Below are 20,128 nucleotides of genomic sequence, written 5' to 3'. Positions count from 1 at the left end.
CGTCTTCAATAGGAGACCCCTTATTCTGAAACTGTGCCCCCCTCCTCGTTCTAGATTCCCCCCACAAGGGGTAACCATCCTCTCAGTCTCCACCCTGTCAAAACCCCCTCCTCAGGATCTGATATGTTTCAATAAGATCCCCTCTCATTCTTCTAAACTCCAGTGGGTACAGGGCCCAACCTGCTCAACCTTTCCTCATCAGACAAACCCCCTTCATCCCAGGGATCAGCCCAGTGAACCTTCTCTGAACGGCCTCCAGTGCGAGTCTATCCCTCCTTAAATAAGGAGATCCGACTGTGCACAGTGCTCCAGGTGCAGTCTCACCGACACCCTGTACAGCTGTAGCAAGACTTTTATATTCCAGTTCCCTTGTTATAAAGGCCAACATTCCAGTTGCCTTCCTAACTATTTGCTGTACCTGCCCACTAATGTTTTGTGATTCATGCACTAGGACACCCAGATCCCTCTGCACCTCAGCTTTCTGCAGCCTCTCTTCATTTATATAATATGCCGCTCTTCTATTCTTCCTCAGTTTGACCCACTGATGAAGCGAGCTCCCCTTTAGACCTTCCCCTGTCAATCCCACTATCTTGCCAGCCTCCCTCGTCTCTCGGTGTACTGGTTTAACCTTCCCTCGCTCCCAGTGGAGGTGATGTCGGATCGGTGGTAGACGTGGAGGACCTGCCCCCTCCCCAGTGGCGATAACCAAGCCAGGTCTGAGTCACGGGCGCTCTGAACGTCAGAGCCTCTTTGTCTAAACGCTCCTTTCTTTTCTCACCAGGATATTGCCAATGCCTGGAAAGGACTGGAACAAGTTGAGAAAGGTTATGAGGAATGGCTTCTGACAGAGATCCGCAGACTGGAGCGGTTGGATCATCTAGCAGAAAAGTTTAAGCAGAAATGTGCTCTTCATGAGGCCTGGACTGGAGGTAGGTGACCCTCACTGACCCCTATCCCTCGCTCTGACCCCTGCCACTCACTCACTAATCCTTTCTCTTTCCCTCTCTCTCCCTTTCTCTCTCACTCCCCCCTCACTCCCTCTCTCACTCCCTCTCTCACTCTCTTCCTCTCTCACACTCTCTCTCTCACACTCACACTCCCACTCTCTCTCCCCCTCTCTCTCCCTCTTTCTCCTCCTCTCTCTCTCTCACTGTCTCTCTCTCTCCCTCTCTCTCTCTCTCTCTCTCTCTCTTCCACTCTCTCTCTCACTGTCTCTCACTGTCTCTCACTTGCTCTCCCTCTCTCTCTCTCCCTCTCTCTCCCTCTCTCTCTCTCCCTCCCTCTCCCTCTCTCCCTCTCTCTCCCCCTCCCTCTCTCTCTCTCTCCCTCCCTCTCTCTCTCTCCCTCCCTCTCTCTCTCTCCCTCTCCCCCTCTCTCTCTCTCTCCCTCTCTCACTCTCCGTCTCTCTCTCCCTCCCCCTCCCTCTCTCTCTCTCTCTCCCTCTCCCTCTCTCTCTCTCCCTCTCTCTCTCTCTCCCTCTCCCTCACTCTCTCTCTCCCTCTCTCTCTCTCTCCCTCTCCCTCACTCTCTCTCTCTCCGTCTCTCTCTCCCTCCCCCTCCCTCTCTCTCTCTCTCTCCCTCTCCCTCTCTCACTCTCTCTCTCTCCCTCTCCCTGTCTCTCTCTCTCTCTCTCCCTCTCCCTCTCCCTCTCCCTCACTCTCTCTCTCTCTCTCTCTCCCTCTCTCACTCTCTCTCTCTCTCTCCCTCTCTCTCTCTCTCCTCTCTCTCTCTCTCCCTCTCCCTCTCTCACTCTCTCTCTTTCTCTCTCTCTCAGGTAAGGAGGATATGTTGAGTAAGAAGGATTATGAATCGGCCACTCTGATGGAGATTCGGGCTCTCACGAGGAAACACGAAGCGTTTGAAAGTGACCTGGCTGCTCATCAGGACCGTGTGGAACAAATCGCTGCCATTGCCCAGGAGCTCAAGTAGGAACTCCACCACCCCTCTCTCTCTCTCCGCCTCTCTCACTCCCTCCCTCTCTCCCTCCCTCCATCTCTCTCCCTCCCTCTCTCTCTCCCTCCCTCCGTCTCTCTCTCTCCCTCCCTCCCTCTCTCTCTCACTCCATCCGTCTCTCTCTCACTCCCTCCCTCTCTCCCTCCCTCCCTCTCTCCCTCCCGCCCTCTCTCTCTCCCTCCATCTCTCTCTCTCTCCGCCTCTCTCCCTCCCTCCATCTCTCTCTCTCCGCCTCTTTCCCTCCCTCCGTCTCTCTCTCTCCACCTCTCTCCCTCCCTCCGTCTCTCTCTCTCTCTCCCTCCCTCCATCTCTCTCTCCCTCCCTCCGTCTCTCTCTCTCCCTCCCTCCGTCTCTCTCTCTCTCTCCCTCCATCTTTCTCTCTCCGCCTCTCTCTCTCTCAGTCTCTCTCTCTCCCTCCCTCCATCTCTCTCTCCCTCCCTCCATCTCTCTCTCCCTCCCTCCATCTCTCTCTCCCTCCCTCCATCTCTCTCTCCCTCTCTCCGTCTCTCTCTCTCCCTCCCTCTGTCTCTCTCTCTCCCTCCCTCCATCTCTCTCCCTCCCTGCATCTCTCGCTCTCCTCCCCCAGTCTTTCTTTCTCACTCTCTCTCTCCCTCCGTCTCTCTCTCTCTCCCCAAGTCACTCTCTCTCCCTCCCTCCACCTGGCTCTCTCTCTCGCTCCCTCCGCCTCACTCTTTTTCTCTCCCTCCGTCTTGCTTCCTCTCCCCCTCTCTCCCTCCGTCTCTCCCTGTTGTAACTGAGGGTATAGCCCCTCCTGCTGTCCTATCAGGAGTAACGTGCTGTTCTTGGACCAATGAGCCCTGAGTGCGGGCAATCCGGGGGAGGGGGTGGGGGATTGTTGACGAGAGTCCTGGCCGGGCGTGTAGACCCGGGAGAGCTCTCTGTAATAAAGTTTACCTGTTTCTTGTTGAAACCTGTCCGCTCCATCGAGTCATTACATTTGGCGAGGTGGGTAAAATATCTCCGACGCTGCTCCTCACCTGGTTACCCTGAGTACATCGGATCTGAAGAAAAGGAAGAGATTACTCACCAGTCCTGAATCTGAATGGAATCAGACAGATTAAAACAGCCCCTTACCATCCCTCATCGAATGGTTTAGCCGAGAGAGCCAAGTCTGGTATGACAAGGTTATCAGAAGGTACTCGAGAATCTCGACTCTCTCCCCCTTTCTTCTCAGTTATCATACAGTGCCTCATTCGAATACGGGTTCAACACCCTCTGAATTACTGATGAAACGCTGCCTACATAGATGGTTAATTCTGGTGTTTCCAAACCTAGAGGGGAAGGTGGAGAGGGATCAGAGTAATCAAACATTGAACCACGACATACCAAGCAAAGCTCACACGCTCAGTGTAGGTGACACAGTGTCCGTGTGGAATTTCGGAAGTGGACCTTGTTGGGTTCCTGGACCCATTGTCCCAGAGACGGGTCCCTTATCCTTCCAGGTGGAAATGGAAGACAGAATCGTTCAAAAACACGTGGACCATATTCGTGATAGAGAGACTATTCAGCCTATGATTAACGTCAAATGTTAATTCCTGAGGTGACAGATCGACCTAGAATAGACACGCCCGATGTCTCTGTAGAGTTGCCAAACCCTGAACTGCCACTTTCTGATGATGTGTCTCGTGCTGCAGTTCCAGATCCTGTCGATCCTGTTGAGGAACCTCAAGTGGTAGAGCTACACCGCTCTAGACGTATAAGGAGAGCAACCTCAGAGATTTGATCTTTAATCACCTGAAGTTGTCTATATGTACATGTTCTTGGATATTCAAATGTTTCCCTGTAAATAGAAATTGTAAAAAAACTAAAAGGGGGAGGAAATGTAGTAACTGAAGGTATAGCCTCTCCTGTGGTCTATCAGGGGTGACCTGATGTCCTTGGGGGCTCTGACCAATCAGCCCTAAGCGCGGGCAATCTGGAGGGGGGGGTGGGACTTCCTGATTAGAGTCCTGGCCGGGCGTGTGGACCCGGGAAAGCTCTGTGTAATAAAGTTTCTCTGTTTCTTGTTGAAACCTGTCCGCACCGCCGAGTCATTACAACGGCCTACATGAAAACGTGAAGAGCTTTATATTATTCTCGCAGTGAGGGACATCCAGACTGATATATTCTCTCTCACTCGCTCACCCACTCACTTTCTCTCTCCCTCCCTGCGTCTCTCTCCCTCCGTCTCTCTCTCCCCCTCCCTCCGTCTCTCATTCTGTGTCTCTCTCTCCCCCTCCCTCCATCTTTCTCTCTCTCCCTTTGTCTTTCTTTCTCCCTCTTCCCCACTATCCCTCTGCCTCTCTCTCTCTTTCCCTCCGTCTCTCTCTCGCTCTCTGTCACTCTCTCTCTCCCTCCCTCCATCCCTCTCTCTCTCTCGTGTGCTCTCTCTGTCTCTCCCTCCCTCCATCTCTCTTTCTCTCCCTACCCCATCTCTCTCTCTCTCCCTCTCTGTCTCCCTCCCTCCATCTTTCTCTCTTTCCCTCCCTCCCTCCATCTCTCTCCCTCCCTCCGTCTCTCTCTCCTTCCGTTCATCTCTCTTTCTCTCTCCCCCCACCACCAGAGGAGATAGGGTCGATAGAGAGAAACTATTGAATCCTTTAATCATCTTAAACCCCTCGAGTAATTATCCCTTAATCCTCTGCATTCGAGGGAATACCAGCCTAGTCTCTGTGAGCCGCTCTGGTGACAACCCTGTCAGCAGTGGGATCGTGCTGTGCCTTGCATTGGCCTCACCTGTGCCTGTGTTATGTGTTTCAGCGAGTTGGATTACCATGATGCCGCCAGTGTGAACAGCCGTTGCCAGGCAATCTGTGACCAGTGGGATACTCTGGGCACCCTAACCCAGAAGAGGAGAGATGCCCTAGAGGTATGGCACATGCCCCAGCACCAACATTGGGTTGGTCAACTCTCTGAACTTGTTTGGAAACTGTTTTATTCTCTCTCCCTGTCTCTCTCTCTCTGTCTCTCTCCCTGTCTGTCTGTCTCTCTCTCTCTCTCTGTCCCTCTCTCTCTCTCTGTCTCTCTCTCATTCTCTCTGTCTCTGGCTTTCCTTCTCTCTCTGTCCCTCTCTCTCTGTCTCGCTCTCTGTCTCGCTCTCTGTCTCTCTATCTCTGTCTCTCTCTCTCTGTCTTTCCCTCTCTCTCTCTCTCTTCCCGTCTGTCTGTCTGTCTCTCTCTGTCTCTCTGTCTCTGTCTCTCTCTGTTTCTGTCTCTCTCTCTCGGTCTCTCTCCTTCTCTGTCAAAGTTTCTCTATCTGACTCTCGCTCACTCTCTCTCTCTCTCCCAGCGGAATGAGAAACTTCTGGAAACCATTGACCAGCTGTACCTGGAGTTTGCCAAGCGAGCTGCCCCCTTCAACAACTGGATGGACGGTGCCATGGAGGATCTCCAGGACATGTTCATTGTTCACAGTATCGAGGAGATCCAGGTAGGCAGAATAGAAGGAGCTCCGCATCTCTCCAGCTCCTGTCGGGACGTCCCAGAGTGTTTCACACACAATGGAGGACTGTTTTTTGAAGTGTGCTCACTATTGTAATGTAGGAAACTCAGCAGCCGAATTACGCACAGCAAGATCCCACAAACAGCAACGTGATAATGACCAACATCACACACTAACTCGCACCAAGTCCCATTTGCCCATCACTCACCCCTGTGCTCGCTGACCCACATTAACTCCTGGTTTAATTTTAAAATTCTCATCCTTGTCTTCAAATCTCTCCTCATGCCTCCCCCACTAACCCCCCCATATCTGTAACCTCCTCCAGCCCCTACAACGCTCCCTATCTCTGTAACCTCCTCCAGCCCCTACAACGCTCCCTATCTCTGTAACCTCCTCCAGCCCCTACAACACTCCCTATCTCTGTAACCTCCTCCAGCCCCTACAACACTCCCTATCTCTGTAACCTCCTCCAGCCCCTACACCCTCCCTATCTCTGTAACCTCCTCCAGCCCCTACACCCCTCCCTATCTCTGTAACCTCCTCCAGCCCCTACAATCTTCCCTTTCTCTGTAACCTCCTCCAGCCCCTACACCCCTCCCTATCTCTGTAACCTCCTCCAGCCCCTACAACCCTCCCTATCTCTGTAACCTCCTCCAGCCCCTACAACCCTCCCTATCTCTGTAACCTCCTCCAGCCCCTACAACCCTCTCTATCTCTGTAACCTCCTCCAGCCCCTACAACCCTCCCTATTTCTGTAACCTCCTCCAGCCCCTACAATCTTCCCTTTCTCTGTAACCTCCTCCAGCCCCTACACCCCTCCCTATCTCTGTAACCTCCTCCAGCCCCTACACCCCTCCCTATCTCTGTAACCTTCTCCAGCCCCTACAACCCTCCTTATCTCTGTAACCTCCTCCAGCCCCTACAACCCTCCCTATCTCTATAACCTCCTCCAGCCCCTACAACCCTCCCTATCTCTGTAATCTCCTCCAACCCCTTCAACCCTCCCTATCTCTGTAACCTCCTCCAGCCCCCTACAACCCTCCCTATCTCTGTAACCTCCTCCAACCCCTACAACCCTCCCTATCTCTGTAACCTCCTCCAGCCCCTACAACCCTCCCTATCTCTGTAACCTCCTCCAGCCCCCTACAACCCTCCCTATCTCTGTAACCTCCTCCAGCCCCTACAATCCTATCACTGTAACCTCCTCCAGCCCCTACAACCCTCTCTATCTCTGTAACCTCCTCCAGCCCCTACAACCCTCCCTATCTCTGTAACCTCCTCCAGCCCCTACAACCCTCCCTATCTCTGTAACCTCCTCCAGGCCCTACAACCCTCCAAGATCTCTTGGCTCCTCCAATTCCGGCCTCCTGACCATCCCCCGATTCCCCATCGCTCCACCATTGGCGGCCGTGCCTTCAGCTGCCTGGGGCCCTGAGCTCTGGAATTCCCTTTGTGCGTCTCTCTATTTCTCTCTCTCTCCCCGGTGTTCAAAAAACATCCTCAATGTATATCCTTTTGACCTGGCTTTCTGTGAACTCTCCTCGCCTTCTCCGTGGGTGGGTATGTCTTGGATCATTCACTCCCTATGGACCATCCCTCATGTTGCAGTAGAACACTCTGCAATCTATCTCCTTAAAGACACCGTGTAAATGATAGCTGGCTTTTGTTGTTGTTTATGAAGTTGTGGCTCTATTAATAGGGGCATAGAGTGCAAGGGCACAGAGGTTACGTTGAGATTGTATAAAACACTAATTTGCGCTCAGCTGGTGTACTGTGTCCAGTTATGGGCGCCACACTTTAGGAAAGATGTGAAAGTATTGGAGAGAGCGTGGGAAGGATTCATGAGACTGGTTCCAGGGATGAGGAACTTCAGAGACGTAGGTAGATTAGGACTGTTTTCACTGGAGAAGAGATGGCCGAGAAGAGATTTGATGGGGGTGTTCAAGATCATGGGGGTCTGGACAGAGCCGATGGGGAGAAACTGGTCCCATTGGTGGAAGGACCGAGAACCAGAAGGGACAGATTGAAGGCGATTGGCCAAAGAGGCCAATGTGACATGAGGAGAAACTTTTTCACGCAGCGAGAGGTTAGGGTCTGGAATGCACTGCCTGAGAGTGTGGTGGAAGGTGCTGTCTAAGGAGCCTTGGTGAGTTGCTGCAGTGCATCTTGTAGATGGTACACACACTGCTGCTACAGTGTGTCGGTGGTGGAGGGAGTGAATGTTTGTGGATGGGGTGCCAATCAAGCGGCTGCTTTGTCCTGGATGGTGTTGAGCTTCTTGAGTGTTGTGGGAGCTGCACTCATCCAGGCAAGTGGGGAGTATCCCATCACACTCCTGACTGGTGCCTTGTAGATGGTGGACAGGCTTTGGGGAGGCAGTTAACACTATAACTATCATTACCCTGATAGTCTATCTCAAAATGTTATAATCCAGTCCCTTCCTCCCCAAAATCAGTTTGTTTGCTCTCTGTGATGTCTTTATGAACAACATTTGCACGTACAAATTAGGAGCAGGAGGAGGCCATTCGGCCCCTCGAGCCTGCTCCGCCATTTAATAAGGTCATGGCTGATCTGATAGTGACATGAAATCTGCATCCCACTTACCCCGATAACCTATCACCCCTTTGCTTACCAAAAATCTATCCAACTCTGCCTCAAATATATTCAAAGACTCTGCTTCCACCACATTTTCAGGAAGAGAGTTCCAGAGACTCACGACCCTCTGAATGAAAAAATTTCTCCTCATCTCTGTTTTAACTGAGCGACCCCTTATTTGACCCCTAGTTCGAGATTCTCCCACAAGAGGAAACATCCTCTCCACATCCACCCTGTCAAGACCCCTCAGGATCTTAAAGGTTTCAATCAAGTCGCCTCTTAATCTTCTAAACTCCAGCAGATACAAACCTAACCTGTCCAACCTTTCCTCATAAGACAGCCCACCCATTCCTGGTATTAGTTTAATAAACCTTCTCTGAACTGCTTCCAATGCATTTACATCCTTCCTTAAATAAGGAGACCAATACTGTACACAATACTCCAGATGTGGTCTCACCAGTGCCCTGTACAACTGAAGCATAACCTCCCTACTTTTGTAATCAATTCCCCTCACAATAAATAATTACATTCTATTAACTTTCCTAATTCCCTGCTGTACCTGCACACTCACCTTTTGTGATTCATGCACTAGGACACCCAGATCCCTCTGAATCTCAGAGCTCTGCAATCTCTCACCATTTAGATAATAAGCTTCTTATTTATTCTTCCTGCCAAAATGGACAATGTCACATTTTCCCACATTATACTCCATTTGCCAGATCTTTGCCCACTCACTTAACTTTTCTATGTCACTTTGTAGCCTCCTTATGTCCTCTTCACAATTTACTTTCCTCCCTATCTTTGTACCATCAGCAAATTTGGCAGCCATCCCACCCAACCCTTCACCCAAGTCATTTGTATAAATTGCAAACAGTTGAGGCCCCGGCACTGATCCCTGAGGCACACCACTCATTATACCTTGCCAACCAGAAAAAGACCCATTGATGCCTACTCTCTGCTTCCTGCTAGCTTCTATTCATGTTACTCCCTACATCATGAGCTTTTGTTTTCCACAATAACCTTTGATGTGGCACTTTGTCAAATGCCTTCTAGAAATCTAAGTACAGTACATCCACCGGTTCCCCTTTATCCACAGCACATGTTACTTCCTCAAAGGACTCCAATAAGTTGGTTAAACATAATTTCCCTTTCACAAAGCCATGTTGACTCTGCCTGATCACCTTGAGCTTATCCAAGCGCCCTGCTATAACTTCTTCAATAATAGCTTCTAACATTTTCCCTACAACAGCTCCAATATTGTCTATGTATTTCTGAATAAAAGAGACATGCTGTCGAAGCTTTTTGTCTTGCACTCATCAGGACAGATGCAAGAATACCAAATTTCAAAGGGAACAACAATTTATACTACAAGAGAAAAGGGTGCTGATTGGTTGGCAAGTTGGCTCTGGTTGGTCGAGGTGTTGCCATGGAGAATGTATCAGGGAACTATTGTCCCCCACCCTTTTAATTCAAAAAAGACACAATGCCTGGACATGTTCCTTTTGCCCACAGGGCCCTTTGTATGAAGACCTGTAGCTTCTAGCATGTGTAAGTGAGCTACATTGCAAGCCCAACTGATAATCTTAAATTGGTTGTTAGTGCAATTATTAGCACACTTGAGATTATTCAGCAAGTGCTGTCCAATCGTGGAATCGCGTCCGACGTTAGACATGATGTCCGGAGTTTTGCGAGCATGGGGGCTGTTTGGGTGGGGTCGGTACTCTGCCTGTTGTGAGGAGCTGAAGGGAACGTGGTGCTTGATACGACCCCCCCCCGCAAGTCGCTGGGGCATGTGGCCTACGTACCTGGCATTGCAGTGAAATTCGTGTACCCCGTGAGTCAGTTGCGCCTGTTGGCGGAGAAGACCACTCGTGTTTCCACACTGTGTAGCACCTGCATGAAATGGTCAGCTTCGCCTGCTGCTCGAATGTTTGAGATACTTTGTCTTTCCAGGGTAGACTGGGCACTTTCCCGGACCGAGCATGGCAGCCTTGGGCCTGTTACGTGGGTTTGCGCGATATACGGCGCTAAATGGTCTGACGGGGGCGGCCATTTTGATTGCAGGGCGTTGGTTACTGGGTGGGACTACACCATCAGACTGCTCTTCTGAGGGGCTAGCACAGAGGGGATGGCCCGAGCGGCTTCCTCCTGCCCTGTATGACTCTATGCTGCGCTCCCTTCCGGCAGAGTTTGATCACAGCCCACGAGCAGTTCAAAGCCACGCTGCCAGAGGCCGACAAGGAGAGAATGGCCATCCTCGGAATCCAGAACGAGATCACCAAAATCGCCCAGACCTACGGCATTAAACTGTCTGGGATCAACCCCTACACTAACCTGAACGCCCAGGAAATCGCCGGCAAATGGGACAAGGTGGGTCACTGGCTGCGGAGATCAGAGCTCAACATGTTCAACATCAAACCATAGAGAGAGAGCGGGGCGGAGAGTTTTACACAGGGAGATGAGGGGGGGGCGGGGAGAGAGCGGGACAGTGGGATTGGTTTGGGATTGATACAGGGCTATGGGGAGGGAGCGGGACAGTAGGATTAGTTTGGGATTGATACTGGGCTATGGGGAGGGTGTGGGACAGTGAGTTTTGTCTGGGGATTGATACTGGGCTATGGGGAGGGAGTGGGGCAGTGGGATTAGTTTGGGATTGATACAGGTCTATGGGGAGAGAGCGGGGCAGTGGGATTAGTTTGGGATTGATACAGGGCTATGGGGAGAGAGCGGGACAGAGGGATTAGTTTGGGATTGATACAGGTCTATGGGGAGACAGCGGGACAGAGGGATTAGTTTGGGGATTGATACAGGGCTATGGGGAGGGAGCGGGACAGTGGGATTAGTTTGGGATTGATTCAGGGCTATGGGGAGGGAGCGGGACAGTGGGATTAGTTTGGGATTGATTCAGGGCTATGGGGAGACAGTGGGGCAGTGGGATTAGTTTGGGGTTGATACAGGGCTATGGAGAGAGAGCGGGACAGTGGGATTAGTTTGGGGATTGATACAGGGCTATGGGGAGAGAGCGGGACAGTGGGATTAGTTTGGGATTGATTCAGGGCTATGGGGAGGGAGCGGGACAGTGGGATTAGTTTGGGGATTGATTCAGGGCTATGGGGAGGGAGCGGGACAGTGGGATTAGTTTGGGATTGATTCAGGGCTATGGGGAGACAGTGGGGCAGTGGGATTAGTTTGGGGTTGATACAGGGCTATGGGGAGGGAGCGGGACAGTGGGATTAGTTTGGGATTGATTCAGGGCTATGGGGAGGGAGCGGGACAGTGGGATTAGTTTGGGGATTGAAACAGGGCTAGGGGGAGAGTGGGGGCAGTGGGATTAGTTTGGGATTGATACAGGACTATGGGGAGAGAGCGGGACAGTGGGATTAGTTTGGGATTGATACAGGGCTATGGGGAGAGAGCGGGGCAGTGGGATTAGTTTGGGATTGATACAGGGCTATGGGGAGAGAGCGGGGCAGTGGGATTAGTATGGGGGTTGATACAGGGCTATGGGGAGAGAGCGGGACAGTAGGATTAGTTTGGGATTGATACAGGGCTATGGGGAGGGAGCGGGACAGTAGGATTAGTTTGGGATTGATTCAGAGCTATGGGGAGAGAGCGGGGCAGTGGGATTAGTATGGGGGTTGATACAGGGCTATGGGGAGAGAGCGGGACAGTGGGATTAGTTTGGGATTGATACAGGGCTATGGGGAGAGAGTGGGGCAGTGGGATTAGTTTGGGATTGATACAGGGCTATGGGGAGGGAGCAGGACAGTGGGATTAGTTTGGGATTGATACTGGGCTATGGGGACAGAGCGGGGCAGTGGGATTAGTTTGGGGATTGATACAGGGCTATGGGGAGGGAGCGGGACAGTGGGTTTAGTTTGGAATTGATACAGGGCTATGGGGAGGGAACGGGATATTGGGATTAATTTGGGATTGTTACTGGGCCATGTGGAGAGAGCGGGACAGAGGGATTAGTTTGGGGATTGATACAGGGCTATGGGGAGGGAGCGGGACAGTGGGTTTAGTTTGGGATTGATACAGGGCTACGGGGAGGGAACGGGATATTGGGATTAATTTGGGATTGATACTGGATTATGGGGAGAGAGTGGGACAGAGGGATTAATTTGGGGATTGATTCAGGGCTATGGGGAGGGAGATGGACAGTGGATTTAGTTTGGGATTGATACAGGGCTATGGGGAGGGAGCGGGACAGTGGGTTTAGTTTGGGATTGATACTGGGCTATGGGGAGGGAGCAGTGGATTTGGGATTTCATTGACAGGCAGAAGCACGATGGGCAGAATGGTCTCCTGTAGGTTTAGAGCTTCCTGGCCAGAGTTGATGAAATATCTGCTCGTTCTAATTCTCCTATTGCTGTGCCCACAGGTGAAGACACTTGTACCACACAGAGACCAAACCTTACAGGAGGAACTCGCCCGCCAACAGGCCAATGAACGGCTTCGTCGCCAGTTTGCGGCTCAGGCTAACGTCATTGGGCCATGGATTCAAACCAAGATGGAGGTAATGCATCCAATCCCGTGCTCTACCTGCCCTGGGAGTGTTTGATGGGGACAGTGCAGAGGGAGCTTTACTCCGTATTTAGCCCATGTTACCGCCTTGGATAGGGGGATGAGGTGATCTCTGAGACAAGCTGAGTGTGGTGGGGAGCGAGTGGAGAGTCCGTTGCTGTGGAGAGCTATTTGCTGACTGGGCCTTTCTGTACTTTTCAGGAAATCGGTCACATTTCCATTGACATCACAGGCTCCCTGGAGGACCAGATGAACCATTTGAAACAGTACGAACAGAACATCATAAACTACAAGTCAAACATTGACAAATTGGAGGGAGACCACCAACTCATCCAGGAGGCACTCATCTTCGACAACAAGCACACCAGCTACACCATGGAGGTAAGGACAGTGAATAAAGTACTGGGCAGGCAACCCGGAGGTCAGAGTTCAAAGGGCAAGGAGCTGGCGCTAGGAAAATGACCATGGAAGCTCCTGGATGCGTGAGAAAGCCCCATTGGTTTCTCTCATGTCCTTCAGGGGAGGGAATTGCTAACGTACCCAGTCTAGGAGCATAGGAACAGCAGGAGGCCATTCAGCCCCTCCTCGAGCCTGTTCCACAGGGACAGGAGGAGGCCATTCAGCCTCTCCTCGAGCCTGTTCCACAGGGACAGGAGGAGGCCATTCAGCCCCTCCTCGAGCCTGTTCCACAGGGACAGGAGGAGGCCATTCAGCCCCTCCTCAAGCCTGTTACACCAAAACCAGAGGAGGACAGCCCCTGCTCAAAACTGTTAGGTGGGAACATGAGGAGGCCATTCAGTCCCTCCTCGAGCCCGTCTTGCCATTGAGTTAGATCGTGGCTGATCTGTATCTTAACTCCATCCACCCGCCTCGGTTCCGTAACCTTTAACCCCCTCACCCAACAAAAATCCATCAATCTCAGTTTTGACATTTCCAATTGACCCCCAGACTCGGCAGCTTTTTGGTGGGGGAGAGAGAGTTCCTGATTCTCTCTTCCCTCTGTGTGATGAAGTGCTTCCTGACATCACCCCTGAATGGCCAAACCTGCCCCCTGTATCTAACTCCGTGCTGTACCTGTCCTGGGAGTGTTTGATGGGGACAGTGTAGAGGGAGCTTTACTCTGTATCTAACCCCGTGCTGTACCTGTCCTGGGAGTGTTTGATGGGGACAGTGTAGAGGGAGCTTTACTCTGTATCTAATCCCGTGCTGCACCTGTCCTGGGAGTGTTTGATGGGGACAGTGTAGAGGGAGCTTTACTGTGTATCTAACCCCATGCTGTACCTGTCCTGGGAGTGTTTGATGGGGACGGTGTAGAGGGAGCTTTACTCTGTATCTAACCCCGTGCTGTACCTGTCCTGGGAGTGTTTGATATTAGATTGGAATTGAAGAGTGTAGTGGACTCTGGCTGTGAATCGATGTTCCGTTGACTGATCTTTCCTGCTTCCTCCTTCAGCATATCCGTGTGGGCTGGGAACAACTCCTGACGACCATCGCCCGGACCATCAACGAGGTGGAAAACCAGATCCTGACCCGGGATGCGAAGGGAATCAGTCAGGAACAGCTCAATGAATTCAGAGCATCATTTAATCATTTCGACAGGGTAAGGAGAGAGGGAGGGAGTGACGGGGGAGAGAGAGAGAGACGGGGAGAGAGAGATAGAGACATGGAGACGGACGGGGGGAGAGAGAGACGGGGGGAGAGAGAGACGTGGGGAGAGAGAGAGGGGGAGAGAGAGAGAGAGAGAGAGGGGGAGAGCGAGAGAGGGAGGGAGAGAGACAAGGGGAGAGAGAGAGGGGGGAGAGAGAGAGGCGGGGCAAGTGAGGGTGAGAGAAAGACAGGGTCAAGAGAGAGAGAGAGACAGTGAGAGAGAGAGAGAGAGAGAGAGACGGTGAGAGAGAGAGAGAGACAGTGCGAGAGATGGAGAGAGAGAGATGGGGGAAGAGAAAGAGAGACGGGTGTGAAAGGGAGGGAGGGAAAGACGGTGGGGAGAGAGGGAGAGAGACGGGCAGAGAGGAAGAAAGTGAGAGAGAGAGGCATGGGGAGAGAGAGAGAGATACTTGTGATATGAAATAGACTGAAAAATTTCTCTTTCTAAAAGTACTGTTACATCACACACAATTCCAACGCAGAATCAGGCCACTCAGCCCATCTGCTGGTGTTTCTGCCCCACACGAGCCTCCTCCCACCCCCCTCTCCATCTCCCCCCATCCCCATATCCTTCTATTCCTTTCTCCCTCATGTGTTTATCCAGCTTCCCCCTTAAATGTATCGACACTATTCCCCTCGCCCACTCCCTGTGGGAGCGAGTCCCACATTCTCCCCACTCCCTGTGGGAGCGAGTCCCACATTCTCCCCACTCCCTGTGGGAGCGAGTCCCACATTCTCCCCACTCCCTGTGGGAGCGAGTCCCACATTCTCCCCACTCCCTGTGGGAGCGAGTCCCACATTCTCCCCACTCCCTGTGGGAGCGAGTCCCACATTCTCCCCGCTCCCTGTGGGAGCGAGTCCCACATTCTCCCCATTCCTGTGGGAGCGAGTCCCACATTCTCCCCACTCTCTGTGGGAGCAAGTCCCACATTCTCCCCACTCCCTGTGGGAGCGAGTCCCACATTCTCCCCACTCTCTGTGGGAGCGAGTCCCACATTCTCCCCACTCTCTGTGGGAGCGAGTCCCACATTCTCCCCACTCTGTGGGAGCGAGTCCCACATTCTCCCCACTCTCTGTGGGAGCGAGACCCACATACTCTCCACCCCCTGTGGGAGCGAGTCCCACATTCTCCCCACTCTCTGGGTGAAGAAGTTTCTCCTGAATTCTCGATCGGATTTATTAGTGACTGTCTTATATCGATGGGCCCCTAGTTCTGGTCTCTCCCCCCCCCGACCCCCACAAGGGGAAACATCTTCTCTACGTCGACCCTATCGAAACCCCCTCCATCATTTTAAAGAGCTCGATCAGGTCACCCCCTCGGCCGTCTCTTTTCTAGAGGAAAGACCCCCGGCCGGTTCAGTCTTTCCCGATCTATGGAAACTAGGAAATTTCCCAGCACCACAAGTGTTGCTGAATCAAGAGACCATTGTCAGCGTGAGGATGAATAATCAGAAACTCGACTCCAAACCCGTTACTAATTGTGATTTCTCTTTTTTCCTAAAACAATCTTACTGGGACCTCTTGGCGAAATGTAGAAGAGGAATGGAAAGATGGAACCTGATGATTTCAGAGCCTGTCTCATCTCCATGGGTTACGATCTGGTAAAACAGAAGCACGCACAATGTCCCCGACTATCTCTCACCTGTTCCCCCTCCTGCCTGCACTGCACATGCGCGCCCCAGTCTCCACGAGGTCTACCGTGGTTCACTCCTTTCAGGCCTCGCAACTGTGGGACTGTCGCTCCCGGACCTACGGAAAGGGGGCCGCCAAGCCGGCCCACTAGCTGCACCGCCCTCTGCTGCGTTCATCCCTACAGCCTCAGGCCTTCAAGAGTTTGGGCCATGCCCCCTCGGGGGGACCGGGGAGCGCCCAGAGTTTGCTCGCCACTGGGATATTGGACGTACAGAATAGGGCAACGCCAGTGAATAGCACGCTCAATACCCCCGGGAAGTGAACGTAGTTTTATATCAAACATGGTCGGCTCAGTAATGACAACAAAACTGTGGGCAGCCATGTTGACCGTGGGGGTGGGGGCAGCCATGTTGACCATGGGGGTGTGGGCAGCCATGTTGACCGTGAGGGTGCGGGTGGCCATGTTGGCTGTGGGGGTGTGGGCAGCCATGTTGACCATGGGTGTGCGGGCGGCCATGTTGACCTTTGGGGTGCGGGCGGTCATGTTGGCCGTAGGGGTGCGGGTGGTCATGTTGGCCGTGGGGGTCCGGGTGGTCATGTTGGCCGTGGGGGTCCGGGTGGTCATGTTGGCCGTGGGGGTCCGGGTGGTCATGTTGGCCGTGGGGGTGCGGGTGGTCATGTTGACCTTTGGGATGCGGGTGGTCATGTTGACCTTTGGGGTGCAGGTGGTCATGTTGGCTGTGGGGGTGCGGGCGGCCATGTTGACCGTGAGGGTGCGGGTGGACATGTTGGCCGTGGGCGGCCATGTTGACCATGGGGGTGCGGGTGGCCATGTTGGCCGTGGGGCTGTGGGCAGCCATGTTGACCATGGGGGTGCGGGTGGCCATGTTGGCCGTAGGGGTGTGGGCGGCCATGTTGACTGAGCTGGTTGGCATTAAATATTCCCTTTTCTTCTCTTTGCCTCATAGGGAGAGGTCGAGTTTGCCCGTATCATGACCCTTGTTGACGCCAACAACACTGGCGTCGTAACCTTCCAAGCTTTCATTGACTTCATGACCCGTGAGACGGCCGAGACAGACACTGCGGAACAAGTCATGGCTTCCTTCAAAATCCTGGCTTCAGACAAGGTTCCTGTCATATTACAATTTCACTCAAACATTAATTCAGCAATAGTCTATATTGGGTAATGGGTAACAGTGCCAGTGATCCCAGAGGGAGCTTTACTCTGTATCTAACCCCGTGCTGTACCTGTCCTGGGAGTGTTTGATGGGGACAGTGTAGAGGGAGCTTTACTCTGTATCTAACCCCGTGCTGTACCTGTCCTGGGAGTGTTTGATGGAGACATTGTAGAGGGAGCATTAATCTGTATCTAACCCCATTGCTGTACCTGTCTTGGGAGTGTTTGATGGGGATAGTGTAAAGGGAGCTTTACTCTGTATATAACTCCGTGTTGTACCTGTCCTGGGAGTGTTTGATGGGGACAGTGCAGAGGGAGCTTTACTCTGTATCTAACCCCGTGCCGTACCTGTCCTGGGAGTGTTTGATGGGGACAGTGTAGAGGGAGCTTTACTCTGTATCTAACCCCGTGCTGTACCTGCCCTGGGAGTGTTTGATGGGGACAGTGTAGAGGGAGCTTTACTCTGTATCTAACCCCGTGCTGTACCTGTCCTGGGAGTGTTTGATGGGGACAGTGTAGAGGGAGCTTTACTCTGTATCTAACCCCGTGCTGTACCTGTCCTGGGAGTGTTTGAAGGGGACAGTGTAGAGGGAGCTTTATTCTTCGCAATGGGAAATTTAGTTGATCTAATGTGTTTCCTGTGACCTGACAGAACTACATCACGGTTGAAGAGCTGCGTCGGGAGCTGCCACCAGAGCAGGCCGAGTATTGTATCACCAGGATGACCACCTACACAGGTGCGGATGGAGCGCCCGGAGCCCTGGATTACATCTCCTTCTCTAGTGCACTGTACGGAGAGAGTGACCTGTGAAAGCTCACCTCACCCCTTCACCTAGATAGCCACTCATCTCCGGTCCCCCCTCACTAACCAGCCCCCATTCAGACAACCCCTCCTCCTCCACTCTCATTCTCAACCTCTCCGCCCTCTATACCTTCCCCCATCACATGAAAGAAAATGGGTGACGGGGAGTCCCCCCCCCCCACTCCACTCTCCCCCTCCACCCCCATTGAGCCTCCATCATCTTCCCCCGCAGAGTCCCGAGAGCAAAGGTCCTGGTGCAAGAGGCACTGGCCCATTCGCTGCTGATGTTTGGAAAGCAGCGTGAGGTTTATTGGTTGGCGGGGTCCCTTCCCCAGGACTGGTGGTGATGCAGTTTTCCGGGGAGTCTGAATTCACTGGAATGCCCTATCCCAGGAGGCCACCTTTACCCCTCCAGCCCAGTCCATTCTCCGAGTCCAGTGACCTCACATCTCCTCATCTGGCCCCAGAACATTCTAGAAGATGGCGGACTCTCCATCTCCTCAACAGAAAGCTGGATCCTATTTTCCTAACCCTACTATTACATTCTCCGCCTGCCTTACCTCCGAGAACGGAGCATCGGGAATGGCTCCTCTCCCCCACCCCACCTCCCAATTCCCTAATGCCCGATTCCCAGAGGAATGGCAGCGGGGGAACAACTCCCTGCCCTCCCACACACACTCTCTCTCTGTCTGACTCCCTCTGTCTCTCTTTCTCTCTATCTCTCCCTCTGCCTCTCTCTCCCTCTGCCTCTCTCTCCCTCTGCCTCTCTCTCCCTCTGCCTCTCTCTCTGTCTCTCTTTCTCTCCCTCTGTCTCTCTCTCCCTCTGTCTCTCTCTCTCTCTGTCTCTCTCTCTCTCTCTGTCTCTCTCTCTCTGACTCTCTCTCTCTTTGTCTCTCTATCCCTTTGCCTCTCTCCCTCTGTCGCTCTCTTTCTCTGCCTCTCCCTCTGCCCCTGTTTCACACACTCTCTTTCTCTCTCCTTGAATATTCTCTCCCTCTCCCTCCATCCCAACCTTCACCAACACCGGCTCCTCCCAAACTGCCATCTTCTGACCCAGCGGGTGCCTGGGCAGTGCAGCCAGATGCAGGACCCCTGGTCCTTGCCCAGCAATGACGAGCTGGGGGGGTGTGTACAGGGGCTGTACCTGGGCTCCCCTGGATGGGCCTCGAATTCTGTCCAGCTGGATCCTGCGGCTCGATCCTCACCCCAACGCCGAACCTCACCCTCACTGACCCGACATCGGCAGCTCACCACAGTCAAACACTCAGCCCAATACTTTGTTGCGTCAAAGCCAAGGTGGCAACTGAACCAGCACATGAAGCAAGACAAGCGGGGAGGGGTGGGAGTAATTGAAATGTCAGATTTGCACATCCCTTGTATGTGGAGAAAATAAAACTATCCTTCAAAACTACTGGTCTTTTTTCTAGTGTTTGAGTTCTCTCTTCAGTAAACTTCCTCCGGGTCTGTGGCCAAGCTATAAGAGGGGCCCCAGCGGGTTAACCACCCTCTCACCGGCCTTCACTAGGCCGGCCTGGAGCCTGGGACTTTCCTGATTTGTGTGCCTGGGGGCTTTGGCCTTACATTGAAAGCCGACAGCCTCCCTGCCGGTAACGCGGTGGGGAGGTGACAGAACAAGTCTGTGTATGAGGGCGCACCAGGGTAGAAAAGGCCTAATTTTTACACATTGTGCCTCTTCTCCTATTGAGGTGTAAGTCAGGCCTTGAGCACGAGAGACCTGGACAATATCCAGGCTTGGGCTGATAAGTGGCAAGTAACATCTACACCACACGAGCGCCAGGCAATGACCATCTCCAACAAGAGAGAATCTAACCATCGCCCCTTCACATTCAATGGCATTACCATCGCTGAATCCCCCAATATCAATATTCTGGGGATTACCATTGACCAGAAAGGGAACTGGACTAGCCATATAAATACTGTGGCTACAAGAGCAGGTCAGCGGCTGGGAATTCTGCAGCGAGTAACTCACCTCCTGACTCCCCAAAGCCTGCCCACCATATACAAGGCACAAGTCAGGAGTGTGATGGAATACTCCCCACTTGCCTGGATGAGTGCAGCTCCCACAACACTCAAGAAGCTCAACACCGTCCAAGACAAAGCAGCCCACTTGATTGGCACCCCATTCATCACCTTAAACATTCACCCACAGTGCTGTTAGGGAGTTCGTTCCATGGTTTTGACCCAGCGACAGTGAAGGAACGGCCGATATATTTCCAAGTCAGGATGGTGAGTGACTTGGAGGGGAACTTGCAGGTGGTGGTGTTCCCATGTGTCTGCTGCCCTTGTCCTTCTAGATGGTAGAGGTCGTGGGTTTGGAATGTGCTGTCTAAGGA

The 20,128-nt window shown here is 52.7% G+C and overlaps 1 protein-coding gene across 1 annotated transcript; it reads left to right on the top strand.

Annotated features, from left to right (window-relative positions):
• Nucleotides 1–736: 736 nt before the first annotated feature.
• On the top strand, nucleotides 737–17,966 carry LOC144674159 (alpha-actinin-3-like; the record flags this gene model as incomplete). The annotated part of the gene is made up of 11 exons (XM_078535647.1): nucleotides 737–929; nucleotides 1,775–1,925; nucleotides 4,714–4,822; nucleotides 5,242–5,382; nucleotides 10,177–10,359; nucleotides 12,374–12,508; nucleotides 12,718–12,897; nucleotides 13,970–14,116; nucleotides 15,699–15,764; nucleotides 16,764–16,922; nucleotides 17,625–17,966. Coding segments are annotated over 11 exons (1,623 nt in total), but the record flags the coding sequence as incomplete, so codon positions are not given.
• Nucleotides 17,967–20,128: the final 2,162 nt, after the last annotated feature.

Source organism: Cetorhinus maximus, unplaced genomic scaffold, assembly GCF_964194155.1.
Source record: "Cetorhinus maximus unplaced genomic scaffold, sCetMax3.hap1.1 HAP1_SCAFFOLD_570, whole genome shotgun sequence".
In the NCBI taxonomy this organism is placed as follows: Eukaryota; Metazoa; Chordata; class Chondrichthyes; order Lamniformes; family Cetorhinidae; genus Cetorhinus; species Cetorhinus maximus.
Note: the sequence above shows the minus strand (reverse complement) of the source record. Positions and strands in the feature narration are given on the sequence as shown.